Source organism: Bos grunniens, chromosome X (assembly GCF_055505025.1).
Source record: "Bos grunniens cultivar Pamir isolate PY7600 chromosome X, Bosgru_T2T1.0, whole genome shotgun sequence".
Classification (NCBI taxonomy): domain Eukaryota; kingdom Metazoa; phylum Chordata; class Mammalia; order Artiodactyla; family Bovidae; genus Bos; species Bos grunniens.
In genome coordinates, this window is record NC_141194.1 from 58,710,470 (window position 1) to 58,731,673 (window position 21,204).

General features: G+C 39.8%; 1 protein-coding gene across 15 annotated transcripts in view; it reads right to left on the reverse strand.

The window, feature by feature from the left end:
• The window catches only part of EDA2R (ectodysplasin A2 receptor), an 88,813-nt gene that overhangs the window by 39,213 nt on the left and 28,396 nt on the right, over nucleotides 1–21,204 (reverse strand). For 7 of the 15 annotated variants that reach the window (XR_015159119.1, XR_015159118.1, XM_086388241.1 and 4 more), the window contains one exon: nucleotides 17,517–17,588. The exons of the other annotated variants lie outside the window; for them this stretch is intronic. Coding sequence is in view for 5 of the 7 variants with exons in the window: in XM_086388241.1 (XP_086244367.1) it covers nucleotides 17,517–17,588 (72 nt within the window). In the remaining 2 variants the exon portion in view is untranslated. The remainder of the gene's footprint in view (nucleotides 1–17,516; nucleotides 17,589–21,204) is intronic. 15 annotated transcript variants of the gene reach the window in all.

Below are 21,204 nucleotides of genomic sequence, written 5' to 3' on the forward strand. Positions count from 1 at the left end.
CACCTCCCAAAGTTATAGAATTAAAACCAAAAATAAACAGATAGAACTTAATTAAACTTAAAATCTTTTGCACAATGAAGGAAAGTATAAGCAGGTGAAAAGACAACCCTCAGAATGGGAGAAAACTATAACAAATGAAACAGCTCACAAAGAATTAATCTCCAAAAAATACAAGCAGCTCATGTAGCTCAATGCCAGAAAAACAGATAACCCAATCAAAAGTAGCTGAAGACCTAAACAGACATTTCTCCAAAGAAGACATTCAGCTCAGTTGCTCAGTCGTGTCCGACTCTGTGACCCCATGAACCGCAGCACGCCAGGCTTCCCTGTCCATCACCAACTCCTGGAGTCCACCGAAACCCATGTCCATCGGGTCGGTGATGCCATCCAGCCATCTCATTCTCTGTCATCCCCTTTACCTCATGCCTTCAATCTTTTCCAGCATCAGGATCTTTTCCAATGAATCAGCTCTTCGCATCAGGTGGCTAAAGGATTGGAGTTTCAGCTTCAACATCAGTCCTTCCAATGAACACACAGGACTCATCTCCTTTAGGATGGACTGGTTGGACCTCATTGCAGTCCCAGGGACTCTCAAGAGTCTTCTCCAACACCACAGTTGAAAAACATCAATTCTTTGGTGCTCAGCTTTCTTTATAGTCCAACTCTCACATCCATACATGACCAATGGAAAAACCATAGCCTTGACTAGATGGACCTCGATGGCAAAGTAATGTCTCTGCTTTTTAATATGCTGTTTACGTTGGTCATAACTTTCTGTCCAAGGAGTAAGTGTCTTTTAATTTCATGGCTGCAATCACCATCTGCAGTGATTTTGGAGCCCCCAAAAATAAAGTCAGCCACTGTTTCCACCGTTTCCCCATTTATTTGCCATGAAGTGATGGGACTGGATGCCATTTTCTTAGTTTTCTGAATGTTGAGCTTTAAGCCAACTTTTTCACTCTCCTCTTTCACTTTCATCAAGAGGCTCTTTAGTTCTTCTTCACTTTCTGCCATAAGGGTGGTGTCATCTGCATATCTGAAGTTATTGATATTTCTCCTGGAAATCTTGATTCCAGCTTGTGCTTCCTCCAGCCCAGCATTTCTCATGATGTGCTCTGCATATCAGTTACATAACCAGGGTGACCATATACAGCCTTGATGTACTCCTTTTCCTATTTGGAACCAGTCTGTTGTTCCATATCCAGTTCTAACTGTTGCTTCCTGACCTGCATATAGGTTTCTCAAGAGGCAGATCAGGTGTTCTGGTATTCCCATCTCTTTCAGAATTTTCCACAGGTTATTGTGAACCACACAGTCAAAGGCTGTGGCATAGTCAATAAAGCAGAAATAGATGTTTTTCTGGAACTCTCTTGCTTTTTCGATGATCCAGCAGATGTTGGCAATTTGATCTCTGGTTCCTCTGCCATTTCTAAAACTAGCTTGAACATCTGGAAGTTCACGGTTCATGTGTTGCTGAAGCCTGGCTTGGAGAATTTTAAGCATTACTTTAGTAGTGTGTGAGATGAGTGCAATTGTGCGGTAGTTTGAGCATTCTTTGGCATTGCCTTTCTTTGGGATTGGAATGAAAACTGACCCTTTCCAGTCCTGTGGCCACTGCTGAGTTTTCCAAATGTGCTGGCATATTGAGTGCAGCACTTTCACAGCATCATCTTTCAGGATTTGAAATAGCTCCACTGGAATTCCATCACCTCCACTAGCTTTGTTTGTAGTGATGCTTTCTAAGACCCACTTGACTTCACATTCCATGATGTCTGGCTCTAGGTGAGTGATCACACCATCGTGATACAGATGGCTAATTAACATATGCTCAGCATCACTCATATTATAGAAATTCAAATCTAAACTACAATGAGGTATCATCTCACACTGGTCAGCATGGTCATCGTCAAAAAGTCTACAAACAATAAATGCTGGAGAGGGTGTGGACAAAAGGGAATCCTCTTATACTCTTCATGTGAATGCAAACTGATGCCAAGTAGTATGGAAAACAATATGGAGATTCCTTTAAAAAAAAAACTAGGAATAAAACTATCATATAAGCCAGTAATACCACTACTTGGCATTGAAAAAGACACATGTACCCCAGTATTCATTACAGCATTGTTTACAATTGCTAGGACTTGGAAGCAGCCTAGATTTCCATGTATAGATAAATGGATAAGGAAGTTATAGTATATATACACGATGGAATATTACTCAGCTATAAAAAGGATTGAATCTGAGTCAGTTCTAATGAGGTGAAGGAACCTAGAGCCTATTATATAGAATGAAGTAAGTCAAAAAGAGAAAGACAAATACCATATATTAACACATATATATGAAATCTAGAAAGATGGTATCAATGACCCTATGTATAGGGCAACAAAGGAGACACAGACATAAAGAACACATTTTGAACTCAGTGGGAGGAGGAAGGGTGGGATGATTTGAGATATTAGCATTGAAATGTATACATTACCACGTGTAAAATAGATAACCAGTGTGAGTTTGATTTATGAAGCAGGGCACCCAAAACAGGTGCTTTGTGACAACCTGGAGGAATATGGTGTGGAGGTATATGGGAGGGGATTCAGGAAAGAGGGGACACATATATGCTTATGGCCGATTCATACTGATGTATGGGAAAACTGTTACAATATTGTAAAGTAATTACCCTCCAAATAAAGAGATAAATTAATTAAAAATAAGAAAGAGATTAGGGAATAGAGAAAGGGAGAAACCAGATTCACATATATACATGCATAGAGGGAAAATCGTGAAAACAAAGAGCAAGAAGAGAGATGTAAGCAAGGAGGGCCTCAGAATGAATAAAAGCTAGTCCACACTTTGATTTCAGCATTCTAACCTCTAATATATATACACACACACATAATCAGTTCAGTTTAGTTCAGTCACTCAGTCATGTCCGACTCTTTGTGACCCCATGAACCACAGCATGCCAGGCCTCCCTGTCCATCACCAGCTCCCAGAGTTTGCCCAAATTCATGTCCATTGAGTCGGTGATGCCATCCAACCATCTCCACAACTGGATGTTGTTTTTGCTTTGGCTCCATCCCTTCATTCTTTCTGGAGTTATTTCTCCACTGATTTCCAGTAGCATATTGGACACATACCATCCTGGGGAGTTCATCTTTCAGTGTCCTATCTTTTTGTTTTTCCATACTGTTCATGGGGTTCTCAAGGCAAGAATACTGAAGTGGTTTGCCATTCCCTTCTCCAGTGGATCACATTCTGTCAGACCTCTCCACCATGACCCGGCCATCTTGGGTGGCCCCACATGGCATGGCTTAGTTTCACTGAGTTATACATATATACATACACACACACGTATTTATAACAACTATTGATGTTTTTCAGTCACTAAGGCTTTTCTGACTCTTTGTGACCTCATGGACTGCAGGACACCAGACTTCCTTGTCCTTCACCATCTCCTGGAGTCTGCTCAAACTCATGTTCATTTAGTTGGTGATGCCCTCCAACCATCTCATCTTCTGTCACCCACTTCTCCTGCCCTTAATCATTCCCAGCGTCAGGGTCTTTTCCAGTGAATCAGCTCTTTGCATTAGGTGGCCAAAGTATTAGAGCTTCAGGTTCAACATCAGTACTTTCAATGAATATTCAGGGTTGATTTCCTTTCTGATTGACTGGTTTGATATCCTTGCAGTCCAAGAGACTCTCAAGAGTCTTCTCAAGCAGCACAGTTCAAAAGTGCTCAGCCTTCTTTAAGGCCCAACTACATGACAACTGGAAAAATGATTTTTCTTTGCCAATGGACCTTTGTTAGCAAAGTGATGTTTCTGCATTTTTGCTGTCTAGGTTTGTTATAGCTTTTCTTTCAAGTATCAAGCGACTTTCAGTTTCATGGCTGCAGTCACCATCTGCAGTGATTTTAGAACTCAAGAAAATGTCTGTCACTGTTTCCATGTTTTTCCCATCTATTAGTCTTGAAATGATGGGACCAGATGCTATCTTTATTTGGCATCTTAGTTTTTTTAATGTTGAGTTTTAAGCCAAATTTTTCACTTTCCCCATTTATCTTCATCAAGAGACTCTTTAGTTTCTCCTCACTTTCTGTCATTAGGGTGGTGTTGTCTGCATATCTGAAGTTATTGATATTTCTCCTGGCAATCTTGATTCTAGCTTGTGATTCATTAAGCCCAGTATTTCCCATGATGTACTCTGCATAAAATTTAAGTAAGTAGGGTGAAAGTATACATCCTTGACATACTCTTTTCACAATTTTCAACCAGTCCTTTGTTCCATGTATGGTTGTAACTGTTGCTTCTTGTCCTGCATACAGGTTTCTCAGGAGGCAGGTAAGGTCCTTTGGTATGCCATCTCTTTAATTGTTTTCCACAGTTTTTTGTGATACACACAGCAAAGGATTTGGAATAGTCAATGAAACAGAAGTAGATGTTTTTCTGGACTTCTCTTGAAGTTTCTATGATCCACGATTGTTGGCAATTTGATTTCAGGTTCCTCTGCCTTTTCTAAGTACAGCTTGTACATCTTGAAGTTCTCAGTTCATATGCTGTTGAAGCCTAGTTTGAAGAATTTTGAGCATTACCTTGCTATTACGTGAAATTCAGACAATTGTACAGTAGTTTGAACAGTCTTAGGTATTGCCCTTCCTTGGGATTGGAATGAAAACTGACCTTTTCCAGTCCTGTGTTCACTGCTGAGTTTTCCATGTTTTTTGGCAGATTGAGTGCAGAACTTTAATAGTATTATCTTTTAAGATTTTAAATGGCTCAGCTAGAATTCCATTATCCACACTATCTTTGATTTTAGTAATACTTCCTATGGCCCACTTGATTTCCCACTCTAGGATCTGTCTCTAGGTAAGTTATCACACCATGGTGGTTATCTGGGTCACTAAGGCCTTTTTTTGTGCAGTTCTTCTGTGTATTCTTACCACCTCTTCTTAATCTCTTCTGCTTCTGTTAGGTCCCTGCCATTTTTGTCCTTATTTTGCCTATCTTTGCATGAAATTTCCCCTTGATAGCTCTCATTTTCTTACCTCTAGTCTTTCCCATTATATTGTTTTCCTCTATTTCTTTGCATTGTTCATTTAAGAAATTATATATGCATAGATTCTAGACACATATATAGTTATAGTTCTATAGTTATAGTAGGCTTAGCAAAGTAATACATATATGAATTCAGAAAAGTAGCAGTATGCAAGATAAACACAGAAAAATCTGGTGTATTTTAATACCCCACACGAAACAATCCAAAGAGGAAATTAAAAAGTAGTTACACTTCATGATATCTAAATACATAAAATATCTGGAAGTTAATTTAACTGAAGAGAGGAGTGTCCAAAATGGCACGATAGGAATAGTCTGAGCTAATCCTCTGCCATTGGCATACAATTGCAATTATTTACAGAGGGACTATTGATAACAACGCTTGGAAGATTAGAAAAAAAAAGATCTTCCACAGCTCAAGGTAAAGAAAGAACTACACCAAAAATGTAGGAAGGATAAAAGTATGATATATTCAAGAGATACATCCCAATGTGGGTGATCCATAAGTGGGAGGACAACTACAACTGCAGAAGTTCTCCCCTAAGGAGTAAGGGGGCAGAGACCCATATTAGGGTCTACAGTCCAAGAGTCCTGAACTGGGAACACAAGTCCCCAGGACATTTGGCCATTTGGGTTTACTTACAGGAGAGCCAAAGTGTTGTGGGAAACAGAGACTCTGTTCTTATTTTTTTCTAATTAATACATTTATTTGGCTGCACAGGTCTTAGTTTTGTCATGGAAAATCCTCTAGTTACACCATGTGAACTCTTAGTTGAGGCATGCTGGGTCTAGTTCTCTGACCAGGGATCAAACCCCAGGACCCCTGCATTGGGAGTGTGGAATCTTAGCCACTGGAACACCAGGGAAGTCCCATAGAGACTCCATTCTTAGAGGATGGAGAAACTGGAGAGCAATTGTACCAAACAAAATTTCACACACTCCAGGACCCAGATCAGAAGCAGTAATCGTATAGGATGCTGGGGCAGACCCACCTGTTGGTCTTGGATTGCCTCCTGGAGAGACAAGATGCAACTGGAGACAGCTCACCCTGGGGATATAGATACTTATTGCAGCAATTTTTTTGTGAGCTGGTTCTACCATGAAGATACTGGTGCTGGTTATTGCCATTTTGGAATCACACTTCTAGTTTATTAGTGCAGTGACCCAGCCGTGCCTGGGTAAGCAACACCTACAGCCAAGCAACTAGTCACCAGGTAGGGATGAAGACCCACTGGTGAGGAGGAAGGCTGCCTTAAGATCCCTTGAGCCTACAGCCAACCAGGAACACAACTCAGTCCACCAGATGGCCTAATACTTTGGCCTGCAACAAACCAGTTCACCCACACTAGACCTGGGAACACAAGGGCCTTGCAGCCACAGATGCTGAAATCTGACTATGTTCACCTACTGGGACAGCATTAGCTCTGAGATCAGCTTCACTCACCAGTTGACAGAAACTATCCCCAGGTCCCGGTGAGTCCAATTCTGCTCACCAGTGACCTGAAACACCAACACTGGGATCCCCGTGGTCGCATGACCCGGTTCTGCCACCAATGATCTGGTACTAGCCCTGAGAAATTCTAGGCTTCAGTCCTACCCTTCAGTGGGCCAATACCAGCTCTGGGATGACCCGGCCCTGCAGCCAGAGGCCTCAAGACATGGTTCTGTCTACCAGTATGCCAGCACTAGCCCCAGGACATGGCTTCATTCACCAGTGGGTGGACAACTGCCCAGAGATACCTTGGACCCTAGCCAGGTGACCCATGATGTAGATCCATTCACCAAAAGGCCAGCATCTATTTGGGACACCCTAGACCCAGTACCTAGTTATGTCAGGAAATGACCTAGCCCAGTAGTAGAACAAAAACAGATCTGGGAATACCAACCCTCAGCCACCCAATGCAGAACCTGGCTCCCCCAACAAGAGGGCCAGGACTAGCCCTGGGAAAACATAGGGTTCTGCAGCCAGCTACCTTGTGATCTGGACCTACAAATCTGTGGCAGATAGCCTCTTCACAAGGAAGGGCCTAGCAACCAACTTGACTGGGAGTGAGACACAACCTCCATACCACACACAGTAGTCAGCCTGCCACTATAGGAGGACCCAGACAACTCACATGGGGGATAACCCTATCTCTGATGACCAAAAAGGAGTGCAATGCTGAGGTGCATAGGACATTTCCCCCCAAAAGCCACTTATACAATATAACCAATATACCAAATGCACAGAAATGAAAAGAGGATTAGGCAAAATTAACGAAATGAATATGTTCCAAATGAAGGAATAAGTTAAACTACAGAAGAACTAGTGAAGTGGAGATAGACAACCTACCTGATAAAGAGTTCAAAGTTATGTTCATAAAGATGCTCAAAGAACTCATGAGAAGATGATATAAACAGAGTGAAATGTTTAAAGTTTTAAATAAACAATTAGAAACTATAAAGAACAATAAAAGAGACGGAAAATGAAGTAAGCAAATGAAACATACAATAAAAGGAATCAATAGTAGATTATATGACAATGATACAGAGGACCAGATCAGTGACTTGAAAAACAAAGTAGTGGAAATCACTGAAGCAGAACAGAAAAAAGAAAAAAAAAAATACATAAAAAATGAGGAGAGAAGCATAAGTTCAAGATGGCAGATTTGAAGGACGTGGGCTTAACCCTTTCTGCAGAAACACCAAAATCACAATTAACTGCTGAACAATCATTGACAGGTAAACACTGGAACCTGCCAAAACAAAACCTGCCAAAAACAAAAAGATACCCTAAAATCAAAGACAAAGAAGAAGCCCCAGTGAGATGGTAGGAGGGGAGAAACTGATAAGATCAAATTCCATACCTGCTGGGAGTCTGACCCACAGACTAGAGAGCAATTGTATCACAGAGGCCCTGCCACAGGAATGAAAGTCCTGAGTCCATGTCAGGCTTCCCAGTTGGGGTTCTGGCAATGGGAGGAGGAGCCCACAAAGAATCTGGCTTTAAAGCCAATGGTGTTTGATCACAAGAAATCATAACAGACTGAATATTAATATCCATAATATGTGTGCTTAGTTGCTCAGTCTTGTCCAACTCTTTGTGACCCCATGGACTGTAGCAAGCCAATATTTCCTGTCCATCACCAAATCTCAGAACTTGCTCAAACTCATGTCCAATGACTCAGTGATGCCATCCAACCATCTAATCCTCCATTGTACATTTCTGCTCCTGCCTTCAATCTTTCCCAGAATCAGGGTCTTTTCCAGTGAGTCTCTTCTTCAAATCAGGTGGCCAAAGTACTGGAGCTTCAGTTTCAGCATCATTCCTTTCAATGAATATTAAGGACTGATTTCCTTTAGGGTTGATTGGTTTGATCCACTTTCAGTCCAAGGGACTCTCAAGAGTCTTCTCCAACACCACAGTTCAAAAGCATCAATTCCTTGGTGCTCAGCTTTCTTTATGGTCCAACTCTCACATCCATACATGACTACAGAAAAACCATAGCTTTGACTAGATGGACCTTTGTTGGCAAAATAATGTCTCTACTTTTTAATATGCTGTCTAGGTTGGTTATAGCTTTTCTTCAAAGGAACAAGCATCTTTTCATTTCATTGCTGCAATCATCATTTGCAGTGATTTTTGACCCCAAGATAATAAAGTATCTCACAGTTTCCATTTTTTTCTCATCTATTTACCATGAAGTGATGGAACCAGATGCCATGATTTTCATTTTTTGAATGTTGAGTTTTAAACCAGCTTTTTCACTCTCTTCTTTTACTTTCATCAGGAGGCTCTTCAGTTCCTCTTCACTTTCTCCCCTAAAGGTGGTGTCATCTGCATATCTGAGGTTATTGATATTTCTCCAAGCAATCTTGATTCCAGCTTGTGCTTCATTGAGCCCAGCATTTGGCATGATGTAATGTGCATAGAAGTTAAATACACAGGGTGACAATATACAGCCTTGAGGTACTCTTTTCCCAATTTGGAACTAGCTTGTTGGTCCATGTCCGGTTCTAACTGTTGCTTCTTGACCTGCATACAGAATTCTCAGGAAGCAGGTAAGGTGGTATAGTATTCCCATCTCTTGAATTTTCCAGTTTGTTGTAATCCACAAAGTCAAAGCTTTAGTGCAGTCAATAAAGCAGGAGTAGATTTTTTCTGGAACTCTCTTGCTTTTTCAATGATCCAATTGATGTTGGAAATGTGATCTCTTGTTCCTCTGCCTTTCCTAAATCCAGCTTGAACATCTGGAAGTTCTCAGTTTACATACTGTTGAAGCCTCACTTGGGGAATTTTGAGCATTACTTTACTAGCATGTGAGATTAATGCAATTGTGTTGTAGTTTGAACATTCCTTGGCATTGTCTTTCTTTGGGATTGGAATGAAAAACAACATTTTTCCAGTCCTGTGGCCACTGCTGCGTTTTCAAATTTGCTGGCATACTGACTGCAACACTTTAACAGCATCTTCTTTTAGGATTTGAAATAGCTCCACTGGAATTCCATCACCTTCACTAGCTTTGCTCATAATAATGCTTCCTAAGGCTCACTTGACTTCACACTCCAGGATATCTGGCTCTAGATGAGTGATCACATCATCGTGGTTATCTGGGTCATTAATATCTTTTTTGGATAGTTCTTCTGTGTATTATTACCACCTCTTCTTAATATCTTTTGCTTCTGTCAGGTCCATACCATTTCTGTCCTTTATTGTGGCCATCTTTGCATGAATGGTCCATTTGTATCTGTGATTTTCTTAAAGACACATCTAGCCTTGCCCATTCTATTCTTTTCCTCTATTTCTTTGCATTGATCACTGAGAAACACATTCTTGTCGCTCCTTGCTATTGTTTGGAACTCTGCTTTCAAACGGGCATATCTTTCCTTTTCTCCTCTGCCTTTAGCTTCTCTTCTTTTATCAGGTATTTGTAAGGCCTCCTCAGACAACCATTTTGTTTTTTGAATTTCTTTTTCTTGGGGATGGTCTTGATCACTGCCTCCTGTACAATGTACAATGAACTTCCATCCACAGTTCTTCAGGCAATCTGTCTATCAAATCTACTCCCTTGAATCTATTTGTCACTTCCACAGTATAATCATAAGGGACTTGATTTAGGTCATACCTGAATGTGTTCAAGCTGAATTTAGAAAAAAAGGCAGAGGAACCAGAGATCAAATTGCCAACATCCACTGTATCACCAAAAAAGCAAGAGAATTCCATTAAAAAAATCTACTTCTGCTTTATTGACTATGCCAAAGGCTTTGACTGTGTGGATCACAACAAACTGTGGAAAATTCTTCAAGATATGGGAATATCAGATCGCCTTACCTGCCTCCAAGGAATCTGTATGCAGGTGAAGAAGCAACAGTTAGAACTGGACATGGAACAACAGACTGTTTCCAAATTGGGAAAGGAGTACACCAGGCTGTTTATTCACATGTGAAATGGCGGGCTTGATGAAGCACAAGCTGGAATCACAATTTCTGGGAGAAATATTAATAACCTCAGATATGCAGATGACACCACCTTTATGGCAGAAAGTGAAGATCTAAATAGCCTCCTGATGAAAGTGAAAGAGGAGAGTGAAAAAGTTGGCTTAAAACTCAACATTCAGAAAACTAATATCATGGCATTCAGTCCCATCACTTCATGGCAAATAGATGGGGAAACAATGGAAACAGTGTGAGATTTTATTTTTTCAGGTTCCAAAATCACTGCAGATGGTAAGTGAAGCCATGAAATTAAAACATTCTTGCTCCGTGGAATAAAAGTTATGACCAACCTAGACAGCGTATTAAAAAGCAGAGACATTACTTTGCAAACAAAGGTCCATCTTGTCAAAGCTATGATTTTTCCAGTAGCCATGTACGGATGTGAGAGTTGGACTATAAAAAAAGATGAGCACTGAAGAACTGATGCTTTTGAACTGTGGTGTTGAAGAAGAGGCTTGACAGTCCATTGGACTGCAAGGAGATCCAACCAGTCTATCCTAAAGGAAATCAGTCCTGAGTATTCATTGGAAGGACTAATGCTGAAGCTGAAGCTCCAAAATTTTGGCCACCTGATGTGAAGGACTGATTTACTAGAAAAGAACCTGATGCTGGGAAAGATTGAAGGTGGGATGAGAAGGGGAAGAAAGAGGATGAGATGGTTGGATGGCATCACTGACTCAATGGACATGCATTTGGGTAAGCTCTGGGAGTTGGTGATGGACAGGGAAGACTGGTGTGCTGCAGTCCTTGGGGTCACAATGAGTCGGACACAACTGAGCGACTGAACTGAACTGAGCTGAATGGTCTAGTGATTTTCCTTGCTTTCTTCAATTTAAGTCTGAATTTGGCAATAAGGAGTTCATGATCTGAGCCACATTCACCACCCAGTCTTGCCTTTGCTGACTGTGTAGAGCGTCTCCATCTTTGGTTGCAAAGAATATAATTAATCTGATTTCATTATTGACTATCTGGTGATATCCATGTGTAGGGTCATCTCTTGTGTTGTTGGAAGAGGGGGTTTCCTATGACCAGTGCATTCTTTTGGCAAAACTCTGTTAGCCTTTGCCCTGCTTCATTCTGTAGTCCAAGGCCAAACTTGCCTGTTACTCCAGGTGTATGTTAACATCCTACTCTTTAATTCCAGTCCCTTATGATGAAAAGGACAGCTTTTGGGGTGTTAGTTCTAGAAGGTCTTGTAGATTTCCATAGAACCGTTCAGCCTTAGTTTCTTCAGCATTACTAGTCAGAGCACAGACCCAGATAACTGTGATATTGAATGGTTTGCCTTGAAAATGAACAGAGATCATTCTGTCATTTTTGAGATTGCACACAAGTGCTGCATTTCAGACTGTTTTGTTAACTATGAGGGCTACTCCATTTCTTCTAAGGCATTCTTGCCCACAGTAGTAGATATAATGGTCATTTGAATTAAATTCTTCCATTCCAGTCCATTTTAGTTCACTGATTCCTAAAATGTCAATGTTCACTCTTGCCATCTCCTGTTTGACCACTTCCAATTTACCTTGATTCATGGACCTACCATTCCATGTTCCTATGCAATGTTGTTCCTTATAGCATTGAACTTTACTTCCATCACTAGTCACATCCACAACTGGGTGTTGTTTTCACTTTGGCTCTGTCTCTTCATTCTTTCTGGAGCTATTTCTCCACTCTTCTCCAGTAGCATATTGGGCACCTAGTGATCTGAGGACTTCATCTTTCAGTGCCATATCTTTGTGCCTTTTCATACTGTTCATGGGGTTCTCAAGGCAAGAATACTGAAGTGGTTTGCCAGTCCCTTCTCCAGTGGATCATGTTTTATGAGAACTCTCCACCATAACCCATCCATCTTGGGTGGCCCTACACAGCATGGCTCATAGTTTCATTGAGTTAGACAAGGCTGTGGTCCATGTGATCAGTTTGGTTAGTTTTGTCTGATTGTGGTTTTCATTCTGTCTGCCCTCTGATGGATAAGGATAAGAGGCTTATGGGAGTTTCCTGATGGTAGAGAATGACTGTGGGGGGAAACTGGGTCTTGTTCTGATGGTTGGGGCCATGGTCAAGAAATCTTTAATCAAATATTCTACCGATGGGTGGGGCTGTGTTCTCTCCGTGTTCTTTGGCCTGAGGTCAAACTATGGTAGGGTTATTGAAAGTAATGGCACCTTCTTTTAAAAAGTCTATTTTCCCAGTTCTGTGGAAGTTCTATAAACAAATCCTACTAGCCTTCAAAGTCACATTCCCTGGGGGTTCTCAGTCCCTCTCCCAGATTCCCAGGTTGGGAAATCTGTTGTGGATCCTAGAACTTTCTTAACAGTGCAAGACTTTCTTTGGTAGAATTATAAATATGTATATGTGTGTGTGTGTGTGTGTATATATATATATATATATATATATATATATCAGTTCAGTTTGGTTCAGTAGCTCAGTCGTGTCCGAATCCCTGTGACCCCATGAATTGCAGCACACCAGGCCTCCCTGTCCATTACCAACTCCCAGAGTCCACCCAAACCCATGTCACACATTTAGAAATGTATTTCACAGATATAATGACATTTGTAAAAAATGGACAAATGGTTCATGTGTGAAGCTACTCATTATAGTACTATTTGTAATAGAAAAAAATTCCATCAGGAGGAGACTGGTTGAATAAACTATGGAAGATAAACAACAGAGTATCTTGCAGGTATAGAAAGGAATGAGGATAATCTATATAGAGTGCAATGAAATGATCTCCTAGACATATTGTTAAATGAAAAAGAAAATCAAGGTCGAGAAAAGCAAGCTACCATTTACCTAAATATGAAAGAGTAAAGTTGGTCCAAGTACACACACATAAATATGTGCTTATATTACAAAAAGAAACAATAGAAGGATAAACCATAAAACAAAAATTAAAACAATAATGGAGAGGAGGGGACATACCTAAAAGAAGAAGGAAGGAATACGTTGGATGGGACAAGCATAGAACTGAGAATTTGGGAATATGCATTGTTTTATAGATTAGGCTTTTATTTTTTTTACTTTAATTTTATTTTTAAACTTTACAAAATTGTATTGGTTTTACACAATGATATAACAAGATTAAATTGAAAATAAACCAATTGTTTAAAATTTAAATGAAACAAGTCAACCTAAAATGAAAGAGAGAGAGAGAGAGAAAGAAGAAGATGATGAAGAAGAAAAAGAAGAAACTGAAGGGGAAGAAGAAAGGTGAGGGGAGGGGAGAAGAAAGAAGGGAAAGGAAAGAGAAGAGGAAGGGAGAGGAAGGAGGATGTGTGTGTGTGTGTATAATGCTATCATCATGACTGAAACATAGTAAGTCTTTAATATACATTAGGTATTGTTCTTATCGGAGGCATTTCTTTATCATGAGCACTGGAATAAAAAGACCTGGACCTCACTCCTCCGTTGTTCACTTGCTAGACAAGGGAATGATGAGACCTAGCTAGCTAGTATTTATTGGGAATCAACCATGTGTCAGTCATGCCTCTTTATTTTATTCATAAATTCAAACAATATTTAATGAGCAACTACTCTGTGTAATGATGCTATTCTAGATGTTGTGACTAAAATGAATCAATCAGAAAAATTCCTGTATAACAATCCCAAGTTGTACACTCTCATCTATGTTTCACAAATAAGCAGGGTTGAGGTACAGTGGTGTATCACAACAAGTGACCCATCCTGGGAAAACTCTTCCATAATCAGAGATACTAGGCTGCAGTGGGTGCAACATGGTCAGTTGTTCAGTCGTGTCCAACTCTTAGTGGCCCCATGGACTGTAGCCTGCCAGGCTCCTCTGTCCATGGGATTTCCCAGGCAAAAATACTGGAGTGGGTTGCCATTTCCTTCTCCAGGGCATCTTCCCAACCCAGGGATAAAACCTGCCTCTCCATGTATTGGAGAAGGAAATGGCAACCCACTCCAGTGTTCTTGCCTGGAGAATTCCAGGGACAGGGGAGCCTGGTAGGCTGCCATCTATGGGGAGGCACAGAGTCAGACACGACTGAAGCAACTTAGCAGCAGTAGCAGTGCCACCTGGGATACAAGGGGGATTCCAAAGCAACATGTATCCAGTCCAAAAAGACTCTCTGTCCTGTGAGTCTGAAATTTCTCCCCGACCGAGAGACATGTGGCAATGGTGTATTGGTGCAATGTGATGGTTCAGTTCAGTTCAGTTGCTCAGTCGTGTCTGACTCTTTGCGACCCCATGAATCGCAGCACGCCAGGCCTCCCTGTCCATTACCAACTCCCGGAGTTCACCCAGACTCACGTCCATCAAGTCAGTGATGCCATCCAGCCATCTCATCCTCTGTTGTTCCCTTCTCCTCCTGTCCCCAATCCCTCCCAGCATCAGAGTCTTTTCCAATGAGACAACTCCTCACATGAGGTGGCCAAAGTACTGGAGTTTCAGCTTTAGCATCATTCCTTCCAAACAAATCCCAGGGCTGATCTCCTTCAGAATGGACTGGTTGGATATCCTTGCAGTCCAAGGGACTTTCAAGAATCTTCTCCAACACCACAGTTCAAAAGCATCAATTCTTCTGTGCTCAGCCTTCTTCACAGTCCAGCTCTCATATCCATACATGACCACAGGAAAAACCATAGCCTTGACTAGACGGACATTTGTTGGCAAAGCAATGTCTCTGCTTTTGAATATACTATCTAGGTTGGTCATAACTTTCCTTCCAAGGAGTAAGCGTCTTTTAATTTCATGGCTGCAGTCACCATCTGCAGTGATTTTGGAGCCCCCCAAAATAAAGTCTGACACTGTTTCCACTGTTTCCCCATCTATTTCCCATGAAGTGATGGGACCGGATGCCATGATATTTGTTTTCTGAATGTTGAGCTTTAAGCCAACTTTTTCACTCTCCTCTTTCACTTTCATCAAGAGGCTTTTTAGTTCCTCTTCACTTTCTGCCATAAGGATGGTGTCATCTGCATATGTGAGGTTATTGATATTTCTCCCGGCAATCTTGATTCCAGCTTGTGTTTCTTCCAGTCCAGCGTTTCTCATGATGTACTCTGCGTATAAGTTCAATAAGCAGGGTGACAATATACAGCCTTGACATACTCCTTTTCCTATTTGGAACCAGTCTGTTGTTCCATGTCCAGTTCTAAGTGTTGCTTCCTGACCTGCATACAGATTTCTCAAGAGGCAGGTCAGGTGTTCTGGTATTCCCATCTCTTTCAGAATTTTCCACAGTTTATTGTGATCCACACAATCAAAGGCTTTGGCATAGTCAATAAAGCAGAAATAGATGTTTTTCTGGAACTCTCTTGCTTTTTTGATGATCCAGCGGATGTTGGCAATTTGATCTCTGGTTCCTCTGCCTTTTCTAAAACCAGCTTGAACATCGGGAAGTTCACGGTTCACGTATTGCTGAAGCCTGGCTTGGAGAATTTTGAGCATTACTTTACTAGCGTGTGAGATGAGTACAATTGTGCAGTAGTTTGAGCATTCTTTGGCATTGCCTTTCTTTGGGATTGGAATGCAAACTGACCTTTTCCAGTCCTGTGGCCACTGCTGAGTTTTCCAAATTTGCTTGCATATTGAGTGCAGCACTTTCACAGCATCATCTTTCAGGATTTGAAATAGCTCCACTGGAATTCCATCACCTCCACTAGTTTTGTTCATACTGATGCTTTCTAAGGCCCACTTGGCTTCAAATTCCAGGATGTCTGGCTCTAGGTCAGTGATCACACCATCGTGATTACGTGGGTCGTGAAGCTCTTTTTTGTACTGCTCTTCTGTGTATTCTTGCTACCTCTTCTTAATATCTTCTGCTTCTGTTAGGTCCATACCATTTCTGTTCCTTATCGAGCCCATCTTTGCATGAAATGTTCCCTTGGTATCTCTAATTTTCTTGAAGAGATCTCTAGTCTTTCCCATTCTGTTGTTTTCCTCTATTTCTTTGCATTGATCGCTGAGGAAGGCTTTCTTATGTCTTCTTGCTATTCTTTGGAAATCTGCATTCAGATGCTTATATCTTTCCTTTTCTCCTTTGCTTTTCACAGCTATGAAATGTGATGGTATCCTACCTCAAAAAGTGCACTGGTCTGGGAGTGTCCTTTCCTTTCCTCCACAACTCAGAGACTTCTTTCCTCTAATCTAGATGCATCAGAGACCTGGCTCAATCCCTTACATCCCCTAGACAGGATCAGGTAAGAGTATTGAGAGCCAGAGAAGAACTAGATAAATCACACAGACCAAAATCACAACCACAAAGACTCTGAAATTTAAATTATTAGAACCAGACTCACAAAAGTAGACTACGATCTGTGTGATAAACACAAACAGGTAACTGTCTGCTAAAATAAAAGATTTAAATAGAACCCTGAATCTCCTAATTGAGAAAATGTCCAAAATGTGAAAGAAAAATCTCCTGTCAAAACAAGAATCAGGGAAATGCAATGTGAATAAGAAATGGCAATCACTGACACCAATACTTAGATGAAACAGATGTTGGAATAACCTGACAAGGATTTTAAGGCAGGCATCAACAAGCAATCACAAATTATACTGAGAGAAAAGAAAAATTAGAAAATCACAGCAAAGAAATAGGAATTATAAAAATATGTAATTTTACATAGAAATTCTAAAAATAAAAACAGAAATAAATCTCACTATATGAAGTCAGTAGTAGTGAGGAGATGGCAGATAATAGAATCACTGAACTTGAGGACAGAAAAACAGAATGTATGCAATCATGGACCTGTGGGACAACAATGAAAGTTCAAACAATTATATTATCAGAATTTCATGAAAATAAAAGTAAAATATGTGACTGAAAATATTTTCAAAGAAATAAATGTTAATACTTCACAAATTTGGCAAAACAGCTACTGATTCAAGAGGATGAGAAATTCCTAAATAGAGTAAGTTTAGAGAAATGCAAACCAAAACATATTGTAATGAAATTTCTAAAGACTAAGAAAAAATCTTAGAAGTAGCTAGAAATAAATGACACCAACTAAAGACAATACCAATAGAAATGACAGGGGTTTTCTACTTGAAGTTATGCAGGCTTCAATGAAGAGGTCAATGTTTCTCAAGTGCTGAAAGAAAAAAAAAACTGTCATAAGTGCAAATTCTGTATTCAGTGAAAGTATCCTTCAGGAATTAAGAGGAAATAAAGATATTCTGAGGCAAAGGAAAACTAAAAGAATGTGTTTCTAGTAGATCTATTCTTAAAGAATGGATAAATTGAGTTCTTCAAAGAGAAATAAAAATTCAAACAGAAAATAAATGATTAAATTATAGAAGAAGAAATTCTGGAGCATCAAGAAGAAAATAAGAAACATTGAAAGAGCAAAAATATGGGTATATACAATCAACTATCCTCATGAGTTTTATAAATTGTGTTTATTGGTTAAAAGAAAAATCTCAAAATTATCTGATACTCATAGCAATGATATTTGTAAGTGAGAAAGTAAAGGAACCTAAGTAGAATGAATGTTTCCATACTGTATTCAAAAAATGATAAAATGTTGATACCAGTGGAGAATGTTAATTCACATGTGTATAATACAGTAAATCCACTCTAAGTCCACTATATACAAATGAATTCCATTCTGAGAGCATGTTCATTAAGTCCAATTTGTTTGTAAGTCCAACAAAGTTAGCATAGGTACCCAGTTGGCTATACAGTAGTGTACTGTCATAGGTTTATAATACTTTTCACACAAATAATACATAAAAACAAAAAATAAAGAGAACATTTTAAATCTTACTGTATATAACCTTGAAAAGTACATTAGTACAGTGCAACAGCTGGCACACAGGTGTTGGCATCTATTGAATGGGCAAGATTTAATGACTGGAGAGGGAGAGGAGGTGGGAGATAGTAGAGATAAAGGATTGTCAACAATAGGAGATGGAGGGCAAGCTGCAATTTCACTCACATCTGACACTGATGGAACACATACTTGTATCTTTGAAAATTCACAACTTGAAGGTTCAAATGTAGGGGACTTAGTATACCCATAATGATGTCAAGGAAAACTATACAAAATTATCACAAATAAATCAAGATGGAATCCTAAAAATTTGTTCAAGTAATCCACAGGGAAGCAAGGAATGATGCATGGAAGAACAAGAAACATAAAAAACAAATGGATAAAATGGCATACTTAGGGTCTAACATATCAACAGTTACTGTAAATATAAAAAAATTAGTACACCAATTAAGAGCTGAGATTGGCACAGTGTATACAATAAACACTATCAAATTGCCCTCAGTAAGAATTTCAGGGATGGCTTCAAGATGGTGGAGGAATAGAATGGGGAGAGCATCTTCTCCCCTACAAAAGATCACCTCTCCCACATCAAAAGATCATCTCCATGTGGAACAATTACACCCAACAACTTCTGAACACTGGCAGAGGACCCCAGATGTCCAGAATGGCAAAACAATCTCCTCAGAATGAAGGGTTATGTCTTCTGTGCTGTGTAGCCTGAGAAGTCTTGATGCCACTGTAAGAGGTTAGGCCTGAACCCCAGAGGCAGTAGACTCAACTCCAGTTCTTTGAACCATCAGAGAACCCCCAAAGCCATGGAACATTAATAGATGAGAGCCCACCCAAAGGCCTCCATACCTACACTGAGACAAAACTCCACCAAGAGCCAGCAAGCTCCCAGTGCAGCGTGCCCCATTCCAGTCCTCCAGCAAAACAGGAACACAATGCTGAATATTAGCAGACAGGGTGCCCAAAGCCATAGCAAACCCATAGACACCCCAAAACTCACTACTGGACACTGCAAAGCCCTCCAGAGAGAAGATATCCAGTTCTATCCAACAGAACACTGGCACAAGTCCCCCCACCCATGAAACTTTCACAAGGCACTGGTCCAACCCCACCCATGGGCAGCAGACTCCACAATTAGGAGAAACTACCACCCTCCAGCCTGCAGAAAGGAGAACCTAAACACAGAAAACTAAACAAAGTGAAAAGACAGAGAAATACACAGCAGATGAAGGAACACAGAAAAAACTCAGAAGATCAAACAAATAAGGAGGAGATAAGGAATCTATCTGAAAAATAATTCAGAATAATGATAGGAAAGATGATCCAAAATCTTGACAACAAAATAGAGGCATGGATAAATAGTTGGAGGCATGGATTGAGAAGATACAAGAAATGTTTAACAAGGACCTAGAAGAATTAATGAAAAAACAGTCAACAATGCAATAACTAAGTTTAAAAATACAGTGGAGGGAACCAACAGTAGAGTAATTAAGGCAGAAGAATGGATAAGAGAACTGGAAGACAGAATGGTGAAAATAAATGAAGCAGAGAGGAATAAAGAAAAAAGAATAAAAAGAAATGAAGATAACATAAGAGACCACTGAAACACCATTAAGCACCCCAACTTTTGAATCATAGATGTCCCAGAAGAAGAAGATAAAAGGAAAGGGCATGAGAAAATATATGAGATTATAACTGAAAACTTCCCTAAAATAGGGAAGAAATACCCATCCCAAAAGCCCAGAAAGTCCCAGGCAGGATAAGCTAAAGGAGAAACATGTCAAGATATATATTAATCAAACTAACAAAAATTAAAAACAAATATTAAAAGCAGTGAGGGAACAGCAACAAATAACACACAAGGGGATCCCCATAAGGTGAATGACTGAATTTCAACACAAGCTCTGCAGGCCAGGAAGGAATGGCAGGAATACTTAAAGTGATAAAAGGGAGAAATCTACAGCCAGGATTACTCTATTCAGAAAGGATCTCATTCAGATGTGAAGGAGAAATCAAAGGCTTTACATACAAGCAAAAGCTAAGAGAATTCAGCACCACCAAACCAATGCTTCAACAAATGATAAAGGAACTTCTCTAGATAGAAAACACAGCAAAGGCCTATAAAAACAAATCCAAAACAAAATAACAAAATATAAACACAATATTAAACTGAAAACAATAAAGTAAATGGTAATGGGGTCATACATATCAATAACTACCTTAAATGTAAATGGGCTAAATGCTCCAAGAAAAAGACATAGATTGGCCATATGGATACAAAAACAAGACTCCCATATATGGTGTTTACAAGAGATTCACCTCAAATCTAGGGACACACATAGACTGAAAGTGAGGGGCTGGAAAAAGATATTCTATACAAAAAGAGATCAAAAGGAAGCAGAAGTAGTAATACTCATATCAGATAACATAGACTTTAAAATAAAGACTGTTTTAAGAGATAAAGAGGAACACTGCATAATGATCAAGATATCAATCCAAGAAGACAATTATAAATATATATGCACCCAATGTAGGGGCACTTCAATCCATAAGGCAAATGATAACAACTATTAAAGGGGAAATTGACAGCAACACAGTAATAATGGAGGCCTTTAATAAATACTCCACCCACACCAATGGACAGATCATCTAGACAGAAAATTAATAAGGAAATACAAGCTTTAAATGACACATTGGAGCAGTTGGACCTAACATATCTACAGGGCATTTAATCCAAAACCAATAGATTTCACTTATTTTCTCAAGTGCACATGGAACATTCTTCAGGATAGATCACATCCTGGACCATAAATCAAGTCCTGTTAATTAAAAAACAACAACAACAACAACAACAACAACAAAAAACAAATCATTTCAAACATCTTTCTTGATCATTATGCAGTAAGATTAGATATCAACTACAGAA